General features: G+C 33.5%; 1 protein-coding gene across 1 annotated transcript; it reads right to left on the minus strand.

Annotated features, from left to right (window-relative positions):
* Positions 1 to 338: 338 nt before the first annotated feature.
* On the minus strand, positions 339 to 7,718 carry LOC133299936 (membrane-associated progesterone-binding protein 4). The gene is made up of 8 exons (XM_061499428.1): positions 7,509 to 7,718; positions 7,205 to 7,281; positions 6,982 to 7,053; positions 6,823 to 6,860; positions 5,174 to 5,217; positions 4,827 to 4,873; positions 1,395 to 1,569; positions 339 to 710 (listed from the first exon to the last, which is right to left on the minus strand). Exons 1-8 carry the CDS (start codon positions 7,611 to 7,613, stop codon positions 543 to 545), a joined length of 726 nt encoding a protein of 241 aa, XP_061355412.1. The 5' UTR covers positions 7,614 to 7,718; the 3' UTR covers positions 339 to 542.
* Between the last annotated feature and the right edge of the window lie 7,961 nt (positions 7,719 to 15,679).

The following is a 15,679-nucleotide window of genomic DNA, read 5'->3' on the forward strand; positions in this document are numbered from 1 at the left end:
TAATATTTCTATTTTTACTGAAGATTTTGTTTTTTTTGCTACATCACATAAAAGTAAATAAATCTCGTTATATCTCATTAACTTTTTTTTTCTCTCACTCTTCTTAATAATTCAAACCACTCACTTTTATGTGAGTGGCAGAAAAAAAATTTATGCACGAAAAGCAATAATACTTTTTTCTCATTTTATCTATTTATTTCCTATTAAAGAAAGATCATATTTTTTAAAAAAATAAAAAACTATAAAATATACAAGGATAGACACACATTTTGCCTTTCTGGTTACAAAGGAAGTTGATGAACTGGTGTGAGGAGGCTATTGTAGTATAAAAAGCAGGCAAAGCGCACACTAAAATTTTAAATTTGATTGACAAAGAAAAGTGGTTGTTAGATTAAAAATAGCAAAAATCAACCATCCTAATAAAAGTAACAAGGTAACTACACAATTACCAGCTTCACTAAATTAAGCTTTTAATATACAAATTCAAGCACACAGGTACATGCATATTCCTCAAAAATGCCCTATTGGTGTTAGATTCAGGATTAAGCTTTGCACCTGTTAGCATGGTAATCACACCCTTCATATAGCTCTAAGCCAGTTTGGCCCAACTGAGAATCTTCAAAGCAAGCACAACGCTTACTCATCTTGCCAGTCAAAGCAATTTCAACTGGCCTCTGAACCAACCTAGGGTAGCCAACATCACACCACACCTGACCAAAAGTGACAAACCTGAGTCAATAATTATTAAAGAATTTGCATTAATGTGACTAGGATGAAACGTTTATAAGAAAAAATGTTAACAATTTCAGTTGTAACAAATTTGTCTTTGTCCCACCCCAAAGTGGGAAAGCCAGTTATTTATAGAAGCTTAATCCCAGCCAGCACAGCTACCCTTTTTTCAATAGTACAAACCTGCTACATTAGCAATCAAGTTTATCTATAGTATAGATACTTCTTGAAGTTGCTGTTTCCACAAGAACATGGGTGCAACATGGCACAAATTTAGCATGTCATACATTTCGTTTTTAATCCTTAGCATATTAGGTTCATTCTAGTTTCTAGTACAGTCAAAGCTGATCAACTTTATCACTTCCATGTAATTTCTGCATAAAATTTTCATCCTATTTCATCTAGTTTACTGCAATACTTCATTTGTTTTCCATATTATTTGATTTGCTAATCAAATATAGTTTGTATGTAAAAAATTAGCAACTTAAATAGTAATCGGATAACCTTGAACCAAAAAAAATAAAATAATAATAAAGTAATAAAATAACCATAAGGGACCACCAACCTGAACTTGATCTATCATGTATGTAATTGTTATTGGGAGAAATAACACCAGTTAATAAAATAAAGATAAACTGGTCTCAAATAATGACAGCTGTGTGTACCTCACCACCCTCATCTTGACTCCATCTTGAATTGCAAGAAGGTTGTTTAGCCTCTTCAATTTTCTGCTTTTCTAGAAGCTGTGCACCTCTGGCAGCCTTCGCTTCAACCCCTTTCAAATATTTAGTAGGATTCCCTTGACTATCGTAGTATCGACCAACTAGCTTGCCAACATACCTACACAAACAAGGATAAAAAATTCTGGTAAACATTTAAATTATATGCTGTGTCATGCAGAAGCTAGTGTAAAATAATTTCCTAAACCTAAGACATTTCTGGAAAGTGAAAACATATTAATGACATAAGTAGCTGGCTATTCAATGAAAAGAAAACAAATACAGGGCGTGTAAAAGCAGGTCTAGAAAAATAAACCATTGTTGTCTATAATACACGAGGACAAAGTTATAAATTATTTAGACAAAACCATCAAAATTGATTACAATACATGTAAACATGCTTCAAAGAAAATTGTATAAATACCAAAAAAGATAATTGATTCCAATCCATGATTAAATTATCAAAATTGAAATACACTCCATAGCTAAGATCTCATCAATAGAATAATCAACATAAACTCTACCATAATAATGAGGTATACTCCCGAATCTGAATATTAGAGAAAAAAGGGAATCGGAGGAAAGCTATTAGCAGCTAGCATTGTGGAGTGATAGAATTTTTCAGTTTTATTTTGTTACTACTTGTACTTGATATAAAGGATTGGAGGTATATTCTTGAAGGAATATATCCAAGCAACAATCAGAATGCCAAAAAAGTTAGTAATTGTTGTATAGGATCAGTTAGATGTGTTAGTTAGGTAGCTAGTTGGTTAGGGGCTTATGTGAAAAGCCTAGGTAGTATATAAAGGAGGTACACTTGATTGATGGATAGCTTTTGATAAACATTAAGTTGGCTGAGAGTTTCTCAGTTGAAGGGGAGCGCCCCTTGTGAAAAGGATTTTCCTCTTGTATGTTCTTGTTTTTCTCATCAATAAAATTGACATTCTCCTTCAATTTCCCATCTTTTGCTTCTTTTTCCTTTGGGCAGAGAAATTCCTTAGCGTGAGCAATCCAGAGCTGTAACATATTATATATACGTATTATATTTTAAAAAAATTTGTATTTCTTTGAATAAATTACATAAGGAGTATTTATACAAGAAAGGGTCGCTAAGAATGACTCAGCGATGACTAATCAATCCTAATCAATCAATCATAATCAATCCTAATTAATAGGAAATAAAAAACGGAAATATTTGAATCCTGATTTCCTACATATTTTCTTATATATTATTTAACTTTTCTTAATTTGTTCATGTCTTTATATGGATTCATCAAGTACCGACCCCAATTAATTTGGAAGAAAGGTGATGTTGATAACTTATCAAATAGCATAAATTCAGTTATAAAAGTAATAAAAAGATTACATGTTAGACATTTATAAGATATGCAGTTAAAATAGGTAAAGCTAATTCTAGACACTAATGTTAAAAGAAATTTTATTAGTAAAATAGGGAAGTACATCATTAGCAAGATAAAAATCTTCCAAAACATATAAAAAAGACGAAGTAATAATATATAAGAGAATGGTAGGCACTGTCCAATAACTAAGGTATACAGCAACAAAAAAGGGAATAGCAGCAGAGGATTGGGGGTCTATGGGGGCATGGGGGAAATTTGTGTGATCAGCATGCTGTGGGTTTGTTTTGTAACAACCTGCTTATGTGGCAGGTGGGGATAGAGGACAGAATCAGGTAGTGGAATGGAATAAGAAGAGAGGAGAATGAATATTAGACCTCACTGATTCTGATATCTCCCTGATATCAGTTGAAGAGAGAAGAATATACTCTTCCACCAAGAACGTGAATCAATTGGTGGGGAGTTGTTCCAGCTTAACCAGTGGTTTCGAGTTCAAGTCCTGAGTACGCTGCTATACGATAAAACTTGATAGGAAGAGTTTTGCTGCCTTTGCGGTCCTACTTGGCTTGAATTCGGGTTAGTCAGCGCCCGTTGTCTACTGGATACCGGATGATTTATACCAGGAAAAAGAAAAAGAAAAAAAAGAATACACTATATTTCTGGTTCTGTGTTGTGTTTCTAATCCAAGTTCCTATCAGAGAATAAGGAAAAATGCAGTGAAGCTGCCAAATCTCCATGCATAAATGAAATGGAAAAGCCCTTGAAACAGCCATCAGCAGAACAACAGAGAAAGGCCATACACACAGTCTTATCCTATAACAAGTTGAGGGACAGAGAGATCCCCTTCAATATGCCAGCAATTGGCACCAACCAAATGCACCAAAGAATTGGATAAATTGCACGGTGCTACAAAATATTTGCTTCCTTTTTGCCAATGCCTTCATATGTAACTAACCAAAACTGTTCAAAATGTAGAACTGTAGAAGGACAGAACCAGCACTCACCAAAAGCCCGAAACAAAATTTTTCATAAGAGAAGAGAAGCTGTCTCACAGTGCATAGTGCTCAATTGTTTCCAAACTAGAACTATACAGAACACATAAATCAGCACGAAGGATAGAGCAAGGTCTGCGAACTAATAAGTAGTAAATAAGTAAGTAACAAGTCATCTGATACTTCCTATTAAGCACCACAATCCAGACTAAGGGTTTGGCTTTAAAGGCTGCTTTGAACTTCCAAATAGGTTTATAAAAGGATTTCTGATGTTTTAGGTTGAGTTAGAAATTGGAAGGATTTACAAGAAAAAAAGCTCCCTACGAGTCCAAAATTTTAGACTATCCTATCTGGATTGGCAGAGAACTGAATAGAATCAAGTAAAACAAGAAGGGACTCTCAACGAAAAAGAAAATCCCAATTTCTAGAGACTATAATTGACTATACACATGCATAGTCTTATGCTTCCTAGGATATAAAAGTCTCTTTTAAACAACTTAAAAACCAACTTAAAAACAAGAAGCTTCTTACTCATTGAGCTCTCCTTAAAGCTACAAGAATTATGCTCCAACCATATGCACGAAGGTTTAGCATAGACAGCACATTGCCACAAAATTTCAAGTTCTTTGATTCTACCAATACCAGCAAAATTGATCGTCAAAAACTGGTCCAAAAGACCTAGGACATAGCCAACATCCAGAGATGCCAAAGGACGAATTCCACAAAGAAACAGTAACAGAAAAGTGCAAAAATAGATGCAGAACAAACGCTGGTATAAAGGTTTCTCAACCATATCCTTAAGAAAACCATCAAAACTAATCAAAGATAAAAAGTTATGCTATAAATCCAGAAGTCTAACAAGCCTTATGGAGTCCAAAGTTTAGAAACTTAAGAAGTCCATCAATTTGAAGGGAGGGGATCAATTTTAAAAATATAAATCTAAAATGGATGCATTCCAAAACATTCGTGTCTTTAATAAGCTATTTAAAGTTAAAACAAAATAAAAGATTGCAAGAAATATGACTCACTTATAAGTTTTAAAGTAGAAACCCCTCCATTCAACCACACTCTTCACCTGCAAGCACAGTTTAATTTAGGGGTAAGGTTTACGCTTGTAAACAAAATGTTATATCTATTTTTAAGTACGACTAATTCAAAAAAAAAATTGAAAGTTATAAATTCAATGAGACGAAGAGTAAAACAAGAAACCTACACTTGTACAAAATATTCTAAGGTAGTTGGGCCAAGAGACTGATTCCAAATTTAAATGACTAGAAAAGTATTTTAAAATCAAATGCAACAACAGAAAATGAATTTTGGGAATCTTTAAGGAAACAAGGTTAATAAGAACTAAACAAATTAAATCAATTATAACCTCAGTGCTAGATAGTCCACGCAATGAGTCAGTGAGACCATCTCCTACATAATCAGCAAAAAGGAATATAAAGAATTAAAAAGACATATTAGAATGATTAAAGAAAATATTGTCTATTGGAGCAGCAATAGCAGGAAAAGATTTGATACTTCCATAATATAACAGTCTTTAAGGCATTGCCATCTGTTCAACACAAGGTCTACGCACGGCCTTTCGATTTTTATTTTTATTTTTAAAGAAATTACAAGCTGTTGTTGACCTAATTTTATTTTTGTCAACCTTTTCTCTTCTACTTCCTCCCTCTCATATTTTAAAGCATTCCATGTACTCATTTATCTAACGATCTTCATTTTCATCAATAAAGCTTCTTTTTACTATAAAAAAAAAAGTAGTTATACCCTTTTTACAGTGAATAGAAGTAGATGACCATTAAGGATGTTGAAATATAAATTCAATATATGATATAAACAACTAAAAGATCATCATTTTGAAATATCCCAAAGAAAACCTACAATCAAATCAAAAACTGAGAACTCTGATTAGAATTCAAGAAAGAAGAAAGGCCAAGCACATACATTGCTTCCATTTAGTTATCTAGTATTTAATTATTCTATATCAAACAATGTATCAATTGCAATTGAAAACATTGAGAACATGTGAGATATTCAATCAATTTTGTCTACAATATTATATAAATTTGAAACAAATAAAACTGCAAAACCATAAACAAAACAGATCTGATCAGGCTTTGCAAAATCAAAACCATAAGAAACAAAGTGAATATTAAAAAAAAACAAAATTGAAAATAGTTACTTTGGTTTGGGTGATTATAAATCAGTTTTTTATCACCCAAAATTTAGAACATTATAAATTCTCTCAACTGTCAACAGTGAAAATGCGGTCATCATCTTTTCTGGTTGACCCAGTATCACTAATTTTCTTGTAGGAAGATAATTTTCTAATTAGATATGAAGAAAGTAATTCTTGAGACTTATAACAATTTTGTCTATAATGCAAGAGATAATTGAAGAAAGTTTGAAAAAGGAAGAAAAGTAAATACAAAAAAGAAGAAGAAAAATAAGGCAATCTACAATACAAGAAATAAATATGTAGTTGATCACATAAAAGTGCATGTTTGCTCAGACTAAACAATTATCAATGAATCTGCCAGTGCTTATAGTTATAGCCTTTCATTCTGTAACAGCGAAGTCAAATTGACATTTGAAATTACTTGCCTTCTTAATATCTGATATAAGCCATACCCAAACAAGAAAACCTACAACCCCCCTTCATACTTTTACCTCTTCTAATGTTTCACTTTCTTAGAATGAATGAATGAATATGTAAAAGAAGGGTAAATCAACCTAAACATCACTAGCTGGTTTATAACACACACAAAAAAAATTAATAATAATAATAATAATAAACATTTGGAATAACACTATAAAACTTATAATAATGGAAACATTGAGAAAAAAATGCCATTACTTTCAAGTTAAACTTCCAAATGAACAAGAAACACAGTAGAAGAGGTCCTTGCTATTTCCACAAAACATAAAAGGATGCATTTTTATTTTTGCTTACTTTTGACAATGGTTAATTCACTCATTAAGAAACACCAATCCAAACAACCCACATAACTCTTTTACCTGTGAAATTTCCAGAGACAAATGCGCGAGAAGCATCCCTGAATTCATGCCCAAAAAAAAAAAAAAAAAGGTGTCAATATAAGTTGAAACAGAAACATTTCATGTGATCCCAAACACAAACAAAACATGTTGGATGAGGAAAGGATTCAAGAAACATGCCTTCCAGCAAAATGATTGTAGCCCCCTCCTGAACCATAATGAGATTTCCCCTTCGTTACATCAAACACAGATCTATCACAAAAAATAAAAGACATCTATATTAGAGTTAAGAATCTAAAGCCATTGCCTGCAAATGAAGGAACACAATTTTGCAATTAACTTTCCCGTTCTCAAAGATGCATAAAATTTGACATACAACAGAGAGAGGAAGAGAGAGGAATACCCAAGAATTCCTAGAAAAATTGGCAACCGTTCATCAGTTCCATTGAACAATGCAAGTTCTTCAGCACTGAACAATCTCTAGAAACAAACAAAATGCAGAGTCAAAATCGTTGACTTAATGATCAATATATGACTTAGTTCAATAGGTCAGATACTTCCATTAAAAGAGAGAGAAACATAGGATCTTTTATCACCTAATTGAACCAGCGCTAATAAAAATCTCAAAAACCCTAAAAAAAATAAAATAAAAAATTACTTTTATTGATATATTTGTTTATTTATTTATTTTGCGGGTTAGCACTGACCTGTGCAGTGTCGAATTTGATGGAAAATCTGAGAAGAAGAGCAACGAGAAGGACCAAAACGGTGATCCCGGAAAGAGGGGAGGTTGCTAATGTTTTCAACGACATCACTTTGTTTCTCAGTTCAGAGACACATTGATATGTTTACATTGACTGTCATCCCTCGGAGAGGTCAAGGTAAGGTTCTACTTGATTTAATTTAACCAACGGAGTATCTCTTATCACGTATAGAATAAGATATTATATCAGTCTATTTTATCTATTCTATGCAGACACAGTAATTTAAAATTCGGAACTGTTATTGATTGGGTCGAGGTATTGGGCATTTGGGCTACTGAATTATTTGTTCAATTGATATACGTACTGTTGATATATTAAAAAAATATTACTTATAATAATATGAAGAAAGTCAATGGTATTAAATGTTATAAGTGAATGGAAAATATTATTTCTATGTGTAACAGAAAATGACACTAATATATTTTTTATTTTAAGGAGGTGTTTGGTATAAGAGATATTTTTTTATACCAGGGAAAAATGTTTCTAAGAATATGGTAGGAAACTATTTTTCAGAGAAAAGTATTAAAAAGGTGTTTGGTAGACCAAAATATTGTCGGGAAAGTAGGGTTAATTTTACTGATACTATGTTTAGTTGATGGTAAAATATTGATAGGAATGTTAATTAAATTTACCAAATTACCCATCCTTTTTGAATTTTGTACGTCTATTGTTAAACGTTGTTTTAGTACTTGGTCCATCTCAGTATGTTGGAAAAGTTATTTATGAAAATTCTGGTTAGCTCTGTCCCTGTAACCGGTGTTGTGGCTGCCAGAGATCTCATCCGCACCGCAAAAACACATTAGCCAGCCGTTTCCGGTTGCCTTCCACACCGTGTGAAAAGAAGGGCATCTCGTTTGCTGACGAGACCCAGCAACTCCAAACCACTGTGCAGCTAACCATGGCAAATTTGACATCCTTCTCTTCATTTTCCCCTCCTCCGTCTGTGTCACACATTCCATCCTTTTCAGCTTCATCGTCTTCTGTAGCTTTCGACGACTCTTCTGAGGACTCCTGCAGTATATGTCTAGAGCCCTTCGGCATACATGACCCATCACTGTATGATGTGATCAACCACTATTTTTATTCTCTTTTCTGGTTTGTGAATTTGGGTTTTTGAAAAAGTTACGAACTTGAACGAGTGGTCGCATTCCCATTAGCTTGTTGGTTCAGTCATGTTGAATTTTGATAACCTTCAAGAGGGCGTTTAGTCCCAAAAAATTTCACTCACAGTCCGCAATCAACGAAAAAATAAATCCATATGTAAAGAAGGATTTTTTTTATCCGCGTTTTAGTTAAAAACTCAAATCCTCGGGATATTTTTTACCTAGGAATTACTTCCATATCTTCATACCAAACATGGTGAAAATTTAATACCAACCCCACTTGCCCATCATTCCAATCAAAAAACCCATACCAAACACCCTCTAACAGTTTGCATAATTTATGATTTTTTAATTAAATCCTCGTAAAGGTAACTAGTGCATAAAAATAAAAGAATAACATTAGCTAAATGTATAAAAATAAAGGGAATAATATTTCTACAATAACTGCACCAAATATTTCTACAATAATTGCGCCTAATGTTATCTACAACGGCGGCCAAAACGTCATTGTTCCATGCTTAAACAATTAAAATCATTTAAGTTGCTCTCTGATTGGAGTTTTCATTCTTTTTTCGCTATTAATCACCATCCCTAAATTGTTCCACAATCCAGACACCGATGAAGGCAGTGGAAACTGTAGAAATACTCTCTAATTGGGGTTTTACCAGACACCGACAAAGGCAGCGACGAACTACCCACCCCTCTCTTGGTGACAGAACTCCTTGGGTGAAAGTCCAATCTTCAACATAATCCTATTTTTGCTGGTGAGCATCTCCACTTTTTATTCAATCATTTGAGAATCGTGTCATTTGTATGTTGCGCTTGTAGTAATTTATTTGTTTGTGCTGCATCTGAGGATCATGAGCCTTAGCTTGGTTGGTATGTCGTATATGTGATAAAACTATGTGCTCAGTTAGGTACGGAGTGGTGAAGAAACAATTGTTAAGGAAATTGATTATTCCAATTTATATATATGGCCTTTATTTCTTTATGCTCTTTGTCTATTGTTAAATTTGAAAATAGGGTTACTTATTTTCGCGTAATGACAAAATCTGAGTGATCATGATTTAGAAATCTTTGTTGGTATGGTTGTGATGACATACTGCATTTGGTGTTTTCTAAATTTGGACTCATATAAATTCAATTCATCTTCCAAGATTTTGGTATATATTTTCCAGATTAAAATGCCTAAGAAAACTTGGTTATAATGTGAAGTATTTGCTTTAACAGAATGCGGTGAGCTTACTTTATTTTAAGTAACACCTCAGGTTCATAAATTTCATTCTGGTGGGTGTTTTGGAAATATTTCAATCGGTTCATTGCTTCGCAACTAATCTGATTGGTGGTGGATCCAGGATTAAGGCTTTAAACCCCTCCCAAAGGTGGTATTGGAGAGATTCGAACACATGTTCTCACCCCCACTTGCTTAGCTCCCATGCGCCAACTGAGCTACCACCATTTGGTATTCTTGTGGGTGTTTTGACTGAACTAAATTAGTGCTTGCATTGTGAAAGATGATAGCCAAGAAAAGCAACCATTAAAGCCTGGAAATACTACCTTTATTTATAAATTAACAATGTCTGGCTTAATTCCCCTGAATTCCAATTTTCTAGATTGAACTTTTTATCTGAAAATTTTGAAATCTTGTATTTATTTTTTTAATTTTGTCTTTTTTTGTCCTTCTCTTATATTATGAATATTTTGAGTGACAGTTTGGTGTCTATATAAAACAGTTTAATGTTGCTTAAGTTATGATATCTTTATCATGGACCACTCACAAATAACAACTATTGAAGACATTGACATAGGTGAAAGTTTGGTATCTTTTGATGATGATGTTGATTTTGAGAAAGACATTGATGAATTTGGAGAAGATGATTAGTGCGAAATCATGGAAGACAAAGATTGTGATTGTGGGGAAGATAATGTACATGAAATTGTGGGAGAAGATGATAGTGAATTTAGTTAAACCCCTATTTTAGGTAGAGTCTTTAAGACAACAGAAAAAGCTTATGATTTTTATAATGATTATGCAGAAGGTAAGGGATTTGGGATACGTAAGCACTACAATAACAAGAATACGAAAATAGAACAACTATATAGGTGGAGATATGTGTGCTCAAAGCAAGGTGTCCAGAGACTAAATGATAAAAGAGTTGATGTTCATAATGTCAAAAGGCGAAGGGATACAAGGACTAATTACTTAGCAATGTTCCAAATAAAGTTAGTAGATGAATCATGGATCATGGAGAATTTCAATGATACACACAATCATCCATTGATTAACACTCCTACCAAGGTGAAGAAGTTTCCTTCTCATAATGATTTACAACGCTCAGAGTTTACTAAATCTATTGTTTCTAAGCTTTATTAAGAGGGTTTAACGTCTTCAAAAATTTCAAAGGTGGTGAATGCTATGGACAAAGAAGTTAATATTACCCCTGTTCAAATTAGCACTACTATATCAGGTCAAAGAAAGAATAATGTAGGGCGAGAATGTCAAGGCATCATCAAACACACTTAAAGGAAGTCCGCTCTTGATGGAGATTTTTATTTTGATATGCATTTGACAAAAGATGGCACATTAAGAAGCGTCTATTGGGCGGATGGTAGGTCAAGAGTTGCTTATGTTCAATTTGGCGAAGTCCTTGTGTTTGATGTGACTTACAAAACAAATAAGTTCAAGATTTCTTTTGTCCCTTTTGTGGGGGTTAATCACCATGGGCAATCAACTTTATTTGTTGTCATTTTGTTAGAAGATGAAACAGAGGCAACATTTAAATGGTTATTTGAACAATTTCGAACATGTATGTTTAACAAGTCTCCAGTTGCTATTATTATTGATCAAGACAAAGCTATAGGAAAAGCAATTGCTAAGATATTTCCATAAGCACGACTGATAACGTATATTTTATTACACTTATTTATTATTATTGGTTAGTATTTTTAGGATTTATTTGAGTTAAATAAAGGTCTTTTGGGTCAAATTAGAATTCTAGATTTTAATTGGGTTAAATTGATTTTCGTCAAAATTTTCCAGATTTACACTACTTTCGTATTTTGGCCATATCTCACTTTACAGATGTTCGATTGACTCCGTTCTTATTGAGTTTTTGCAGCTAACAGAAAGGGCTACAATCGCTATTTCAGATACTGAATCCCAATTCAGACGGGAAGATGGTCAAAACCTGATCCCAAGATGGACGTGTTTTGCTGGAAATTTATGTTGACGTTTGGACTTGTAAATTAAATTAGAACCCAACGTGTTTAGGGCCCAAGGCCATGTTTTAATATTTTATTTTATTAAGTTTTTATTTTATGTATGGGCCGAAGTGGTGAAACCCTAACCCGTTCTGATTGTGGGTTATTTAAGGAAAACTTTAGGAAACCCTTCGGCAGTCAGATTTTGAATCAGACAATTATTTTAAGCTTTTCTTTGGAATTCAAAATTCTGCACTTTTCCTCTTAATCTTCTTCTTCTCCTTTTATTTTATTTTGAATGATGTTTAACCCCGCGATGCTAGGCTAAACACCTTTAATCATTCTAAGGATTAAGGGTTCGTTAGTTTATTTTAGAGGATCTGTTTTAACTTTTTAATCAATTTCATTTTTTTTTTCAATTTAGGTTGAATATCATGCGATTGTAGGTATTCAAACTGAATAATGCGATTGTATTCTATAAGGAAAATTGATCATTAGATCTAATGGTCAGATAAATTAACCCAATGAACATTAGTTGAACAGGTTTAAACTACTGCGATTGCATAGTTTAAATATTGTATTCAACCAAATGCTAGGCGATAGTCTAGAGAGGGTTTCCAATTGAATTTGAGGATTCCGAATTCAATTAGGGTTAATCACAAATCGATAATTTTGTTTTTATCCAATGGCGAAATAAATTAATGAAACCAAAGTCCTTAGATTGATTGCTTTTAATTCTGATTTGTAAATCCCAATTTCAATTCTGATCTTATTTAATTTTCAAATCAACAAATTCCCCTCTTTCCTTTTATATTCTATTTTTTCAGAGCGTTTTTGATTTCTAGCAGGTTCTTTGGGAGACGATCCGAGTTTTCCTATCACTACAAACCTAAAGCTCGGTAATTTGCGTGGGTTTGACGGTGCACGTCAACGACACCATTTTTGCGCGTGGCACATAAAAAAACATATCATGGAGCATAGTCAAGCACTGTGCACACAATTAAAGATAGTTTTCATGTTGACTTTCGTGAGTGGTATAAAAGTCGAAGCATCAATGAATTTGAAAGCAAGTGGGAAGCATTGAGGACTAAATATGATATTAAAGCAGGTAGTTGGTTGGCAAACATGTATGATTCACGTCACCATTGGGCAAAGGTATGCTTGAAAGATACTTTTCTTCCGGAATGACCAAGAGTGGACGAAGTGAGAGCATTAATGCATTTTTTTATGGATACGTCAACTCTAATACAATGTTATATGACTTTGTTACCCAATATGACAAAGTAATCAAGTCTAGGAGGGATGCAGAAGAAGATGAGGATTTCAAAACTAGAAATTCAAAAGCAAATTTGGAGACTAATCATCCAATTGAAGCAATAGCTGGAGAACGCTACACAAAAAAATTATTTAAGATCTTTAAAAGGGAGTGGAAGGCTGCCCTATTTAATTACTTTCATGAAAAGATCTCATCAAACAAAAATGTTATCAAGTACCGGATAGGGTCTTGCGAAGTTGATAAACAATGATGGGCAATCATCGACTGCCATTTGGTTATTGTTATGTATCCATTAGCTTGCATACAAACTATAATTTGTAATTGATTGTATTCTACACCTTTGAATTAGGTGTTTTCTGTAGCAAGCTATTCTGTGGACATTTCAAGTATAAGTCAAGTTTGGTAAAGTTTCTTAGGTATCAAGTAAGCCTTGGATTTGTGCTTCAAGAGGTAACCTCTTGGTTTAGGAGTTTTCTCCTATATGTTTGTTCCACCATGGTCCATTTGGATGATGGTTCTGATGTGTATATACTTAGTATAGTTGCATTCATATAGGATATAAACATGTAATTATATGATTCAGTTTGTGATCAGGCATGTATATGCAATGTGATGTGAGGAACTCTATGTGAGTGTAAGTTTGATTTGACATATGTTAAGATGATGTGATATGATTCAAATAGATAAGATTATGTTATTTGATTCAAGTAGATAGCAGATATGTTTGTGTTCTGAGAGTTAGTGTCAGGTGAGTTGTATTTTTTCAAATGTATCTAAGAGTTAGTTCCAGGTGAGTGGTTTAATCTTAGATGTGTTTTATGTATTAGGAGTCAGGTGAGTGGTTTCCTCCAGATATGTCTAAGAGTCAAGGAACCAGGTGAGTGGTCCTATCTTAGATATGCCTTGTAGGGTTAATTCTAGGTGAGTGGTCTTATCCCAAGGTTCCTGACTAGTGTGATATGTTTGTGGTCTAGGAGTTAAGTGCCAGGTGAGTTGTCTTCTCTTAGATATTCCTTGTAGGGTTAAGTTCCAGGTGAGTGATCTTACCCCAAGGATATCTGAATTATTCAGGATTATGTGATGTGTTCAGAGTTAGGTGATGTATACAAGATTATGTGAAGTGTTCAAGATTACATGATTGATGTGTCCAGGATTATCTGGTTGGTTAATGTATTTGTATCTAAGGATTAAAGTGTCAGGTGAGTGGTATTCTCTTATATGTACCTTGTAGAGCTTAGTGCCAGATGAGAGGTATTCTCTAAAGGTATTTGATTATTTATGGACTATCCTTGATGGTTTAACTCTTGGTAGTTATTTGTATTGTTTGAGCTATATAATGTATGCTATGCTTTGTTATCTGACATTTCATTCAGGAAGTGAACTCAGGGTAGAGACTACTCCGTAAACCTTGAGTTTATTGAGATATTTAAATCTCACTCCGTTTGGGGACTTATATTTCAGGTGCTCCAGCAATAGCAGGAGAGACCTCACTGGGCAATAGACCTGTACATGGTGGTTAGATGACCAGCTAGAGTAGATGATTAGCATGACTTGGGATGACTATATATGTATTTTGAGGCATGACATATGATCATGCATATGTATAGTCTGATTTTTGTATCTGGGAGATATATCTGTAACTGATGTGTATATTCTGTAGTTAATGCGTGTTAGCCTTTTATAGTTATAAGCTTTTGAGATTTGGTATGTATAAGCATGTATGTCTCTTGTGTTTAAGCATAAGATATTGGCACTAAGTCATGATCTGTATGAATCCATGGATAAATTCTAGGTCCTTTTGTATTAGACTGTATTTGAATATGTTGGACTAGACTTTTTTGGATTTCAGGATTTTACCAAATTGTGGGATTATATGCCTGGATTGTCTAGTTTTCAGTTGTTATGTTGTCTGTATAACTCTATGCGAAATGGTACATATTATCATGTTCTGATAGTAATTGACCATAAATTATGGTTTACAGATATGTAAGTAAGACTGTTGTGCAGATAAGGGATTGTACAATTAGGAATATTGTGAAAAAGGATTATGTAATCCCATACATTAGGAAAATAAAAAAAGGAAAAAGTTAATTCACATAGTTACATAGGTACATAGGTTAACAATGATTACTTTGCATAAGTCTTCTGCTTGAACATTTATTTATGCTGCATTTTTGTACCATACGTACATTAACAAATCGGTCAGGAACGAGGTGTTACAAGGGGACCTAGCCAAATACTTTGAAAATAATTTGTGTCCACGGGGTTCACCTATCATGAAAACTAGGGTTACACTAAATTCTCTCTTCCATTGTGTGTATCGCGAAGGCTTTCTCTCTCTTTTCCTTTCATTCGCTTTAAATACGCTCTATTCAAAATCATATCTTCCAACCAACATATATTATCTTTTCAAGGATATCTACACCGCTCTTCGTGCTTAATTTCATTCTTTTCTCTTTAGTTCTTACATCAACTCCATTATTTGTATTTTTTTTCACAACACAAAAAGCTAAAGACAAAAATCACCAAAAATA

This window comes from Gastrolobium bilobum, unplaced genomic scaffold (assembly GCF_033153095.1).
Source record: "Gastrolobium bilobum isolate Gb01-03AN ecotype WA unplaced genomic scaffold, APGP_CSIRO_Gbil_v1 utg6164, whole genome shotgun sequence".
NCBI lineage: Eukaryota > Viridiplantae > Streptophyta > Magnoliopsida > Fabales > Fabaceae > Gastrolobium > Gastrolobium bilobum.